The 5,078-nt window shown below is 46.2% G+C and overlaps 1 protein-coding gene across 1 annotated transcript in view; it reads right to left on the minus strand.

Moving 5' to 3' along the window:
- LOC129844155 (short transient receptor potential channel 5-like) overlaps nucleotides 1–4,875 on the minus strand; it is a 40,781-nt gene extending 35,906 nt beyond the window's left edge. The window contains exons 1-3 of the mRNA XM_055912567.1: nucleotides 4,742–4,875; nucleotides 2,961–3,110; nucleotides 2,721–2,769 (exon numbers count right to left, since the gene is read on the minus strand). Coding sequence (XP_055768542.1) covers nucleotides 2,721–2,769; nucleotides 2,961–3,110; nucleotides 4,742–4,744 — 202 coding nt within the window. The 5' untranslated portion in view covers nucleotides 4,745–4,875. The remainder of the gene's footprint in view (nucleotides 1–2,720; nucleotides 2,770–2,960; nucleotides 3,111–4,741) is intronic.
- Between the last annotated feature and the right edge of the window lie 203 nt (nucleotides 4,876–5,078).

Below are 5,078 nucleotides of genomic sequence, written 5' to 3' on the forward strand. Positions count from 1 at the left end.
GTGAAATCCCTGAGCAGTTTCCTTCCTCTCCGGCAACTAAGTTAGGAAGGACTCCTGTATCTTTGTAGTGACTGGGTGTATTGATACACCATCCAATGTGTAATTAATAACTTCACCAGGCTCAAAGGGATATTCAATGACTGTAAAAACATTTTTTTTTTTTACCCCTCTTTCAATAGGTGCCCTTCTTTGCAAGGCATTGGAAATCCTCCCTGGTCTTTGTGGTTGAATCTGTGATTGAAATGCACTGCTCGACTGAGGGACCTTACAGATAATTATATGTGTGTGAGGAACAGAGATGAGGTAGTCATTCAAAAACCATGTCAAACATTATTATTGAACACAGAGTGAGTCCATGCAACTTATAATGTGACTTGTTAAGAACATATTTACTCCTGAACTTGTTTAGGTTTGACATAACAAAGAGGTTGAATACTTATTGACTCGAGACATTTCAGATTTTCATTTTTTATTAATTTGTAAACATTTCGAAAAACATCATCCCGTTTTGACATTATGGTGTATTGTGGGTAGGCCAGTGACACACAATCTCAATTTAAAGAATTTTAAATTCCGGCTGTAACACAAGAAAATGTGAAAAAAGTCAAGGGGTGTGAAAACGTTCTGTACATTTTCCATCTCACATCTCCTTAGTTTCTGCCGAGATGAAGCCTGCGACACACACACAGTCTCACTGCAGAATTAGACACACACACACACACACACACACACACACACACACACACACACACACACACACACACACACACACACACACACACACACACACACACACACACACACACACACACACACACACACACAGTCTCACTGCAGAATTAGACACACACACACACACACACACAGCCTCACTGCAGAATTAGACACACACACACACACACACACACACACACACACACACACACACACACACACACACACACACACACACACACACACACACACACACACACACACACACACACACACACACACACACACACAGTCTCACTGCAGAATTAGACACACACACACACACACAGTCTCACTGCAGAATTAGACACACACACACACACCCACACACACCCACACACACACACACACACACACACACACACACACACACACACACACACACACACACACACACACACACACACACACACACACACACACACACACACACACAATCTCACTGCAGAATTAGACACACACACACACACACTCCCCCTCTCACTCCCAAACTCATCCATGGTAGTAGTACAGACACCCTCTCTACTCACCCAGTACAGACACCCTCTCTACTCACCCAGTACAGACACCCTCTCTACTCACCCAGTACCCACGGTACAGACACCCTCTCTACTCACCCAGTACCCATGGTACAGACACCCCCTCTCTACTCACCCAGTACAGACACCCTCTCTACTCACCCAGTACCCACGGTACAGACACCCTCTCTACTCACCCAGTACCCACGGTACAGACACCCTCTCTACTCACCCAGTACCCATGGTACAGACACCCCCTCTCTACTCACCCAGTACCCAGGGTACAGACACCCTCTCTCTACTCACCCAGTACCCACGGTACAGACACCCTCTCTACTCACCCAGTACCCATGGTACAGACACCCTATCTACTCACCCAGTACCCACGGTACAGACACCCTCTCTACTCACCCAGTACCCACGGTACAGACAACCCCTCTCTACTCACCCAGTACCCACGGTACAGACACCCTCTCTACTCACCCAGTACCCACGGTACAGACACCCCTCTCTACTCACCCAGTACCCACGGTACAGACACCCTCTCTACTCACCCAGTACCCACGGTACAGACACCCCTCTCTACTCACCCAGTACCCACGGTACAGACACCCTCTCTACTCACCCAGTACCCACGGTACAGACAACCCCTCTCTACTCACCCAGTACCCACGGTACAGACACCCCTCTCTACTCACCCAGTACCCACGGTACAGACACCCCTCTCTACTCACCCAGTACCCACGGTACAGACACCCTCTCTACTCACCCAGTACCCACGGTACAGACACCCCTCTCTACTCACCCAGTACCCACGGTACAGACACCCTCTCTACTCACCCAGTACAGACACCCTCTCTACTCACCCAGTACCCACGGTACAGACACCCCTCTCTACTCACCCAGTACCCACGGTACAGACACCCTCTCTACTCACCCAGTACAGACACCCTCTCTACTCACCCAGTACCTACGGTACAGACACCCCCTCTCTACTCACCCAGTACAGACACCCTCTCTACTCACCCAGTACCCACGGTACAGACACCCCCTCTCTACTCACCCAGTACCCACGGTACAGACACCCTCTCTACTCACAGAGTACCCACGGTACAGACACCCTCTCTACTCACCCAGTACCCACGGTAGTATCACCCCACAGACACCCCCTCTCTACTCACCCAGTACCCACGGTACAGACACACTCTCTACTCACCCAGTACCCACGGTACAGACACCCTCTCTACTCACCCAATACCCACGGTACAGACACACCCTCTCTACTCACCCAGTACAGACACCCTCTCTATTCACCCAGTACAGACACCCTCCCTACTCACCCAGTACAGACACCCTCTCTACTCACCCAGTACCCATGGTAGTATCACCCCACAGACACCCCCTCTCTACTCACCCAGTACCCACGGTACAGACACCCTCTCTACTCACCCAGTACCCACGGTAGTATCATCCATTCAACAACAGTAGGCGGAGGACCCTGCATTAAATTACATTAAATTGGGTCAATGTATTAGTTAGTCATGAACGGTTAAACACGTGAAAATCATCTTACAACAACCATACAATCTTTTACATAGATTTAATATATATTCAAATAATTAATTTGATTTAACTGCATGTCTGTTGTTTTGTTTGTGTCTGTTTGTCTGTTTGTTTGTCTTGGATTACCTGCATGTGTAGCTTGGTCCTGGCGATGTGTTGGGAGGCGAGGAGGAGGAGGAAGAGAAAGTTCAGATAGGAGGCTGTGTGACAGATAAACTTGATGAAGGGTTTCTTCACAAACACACCCAGGGAAGACTTGGGGGCTAGGAGGTAGATCTGGAGAGAGAGAGAGAGAGAGGGAGGAGAGAGAGGGAGAGGGAGGAGAGAGAGGGAGAGGAGAGAGGAGAGAGGGAGGAGAGAGAGGGAGGGAGAGAGAGAGAGGGAGGAGAAAGGGAGAAGTTAGGGAACGTTTCTGGAACCGTAACTAAGTTTCCAGGTTTTTCAGAGTAAGTACTGAGCCCCATAAAAGCCAAGTCAAGTCAAACTGTACAGAGCCGGTCTAGTTAGTTTCTGGAACTTTCTGGAAAGGACTATGTGAAAAGAAAGTGGACCTGATCCAAGATCAACACTCCTACCGTTTGGGTCAGAACCATAGTGATAAATACAGCTCATAACAGTACCGTTTGGATCAGAACCATAGTGATACATACAGCTCATAACAGTACCGTTTGGGTCAGAACCATAGTGATAAATACAGCTCATAACAGTACCGTTTGGATCAGAACCATAGTGATACATACAGCTCATAACAGTACCGTTTGGATCAGAACCATAGTGATACATACAGCTATAACAGTACCGTATGGATCAGAACCATAGTGATACATACAGCTATAACAGTACCATATGGATCAGAACCATAGTGATACATACAGCTATAACAGTACTGTATGGATCAGAACCATAGTGATACATACAGCTCATAACAGTACCGTTTGGATCAGAACCATAGTGATACATACAGCTATAACAGTACTGTATGGATCAGAACCATAGTGATACATACAGCTCATAACAGTACCGTTTGTGTCAGAACCATAGTGATACATACAGCTCATAACAGTACCGTTTGGATCAGAACCATAGTGATACATACAGCTATAACAGTACCGTATGGATCAGAACCATAGTGATACATACAGCTATAACAGTACCGTTTGGATCAGAACCATAGTGATACATACAGCTATAACAGTACCGTTTGGATCAGAACCATAGTGATACATACAGCTATAACAGTACCGTATGGATCAGAACCATAGTGATACATACAGCTCATAACAGTACCGTTTGGATCAGAACCATAGTGATACATACAGCTATAACAGTACCGTTTGGATCAGAACCATAGTGATACATACAGCTATAACAGTACCGTTTGGATCAGAACCATAGTGATACATACAGCTATAACAGTACCGTATGGATCAGAACCATAGTGATACATACAGCTCATAACAGTACCGTTTGGATCAGAACCATAGTGATACATACAGCTCATAACAGTACCGTTTGGATCAGAACCATAGTGATACATACAGCTCATAACAGTACCGTTTGGATCAGAACCATAGTGATACATACAGCTATAACAGTACCGTTTGGATCAGAACCATAGTGATACATACAGCTATAACAGTACCGTTTGGATCAGAACCATAGTGATACATACAGCTCATAACAGTACTGTATGGATCAGAACCATAGTGATACATACAGCTCATAACAGTACCGTATGGATCAGAACCATAGTGATACATACAGCTCATAACAGTACCGTTTGGATCAGAACCATAGTGATACATACAGCTATAACAGTACCGTTTGGATCAGAACCATAGTGATACATACAGCTCATAACAGTACCGTTTGGATCAGAACCATAGTGTAAAAAGGAGTATACTAACCATTGAGAAGACAGGGAACAGCAGTCCTATGATGAAACAGGTCACTAGTTTGACAGCCCAGTGTCTCCTCCTCCAGCCGGGGAATCCATCATACCACAGAGTAGCTAGGAGCTGCTGGCAGTTAGGCTGGGCTACAAACTACAGGGAGAGACAGAGAGAGAGAGAGAGAGAGACAGAGAGACAGAGAGAGAGAGAGAGAGAGGGAGACAGAGAGAGAGAGACAGAGAGAGAGAGACAGAGAGAGAGAGAGACAGAGAGAGAGAGAGACAGAAAGAGAGAGAGAGAGAGAACAAACAACAAAAACATATACATGATCAATTACAAATCTTAGAATCAA

Source organism: Salvelinus fontinalis, unplaced genomic scaffold (genome assembly GCF_029448725.1).
Source record: "Salvelinus fontinalis isolate EN_2023a unplaced genomic scaffold, ASM2944872v1 scaffold_0184, whole genome shotgun sequence".
Taxonomy (NCBI): domain Eukaryota; kingdom Metazoa; phylum Chordata; class Actinopteri; order Salmoniformes; family Salmonidae; genus Salvelinus; species Salvelinus fontinalis.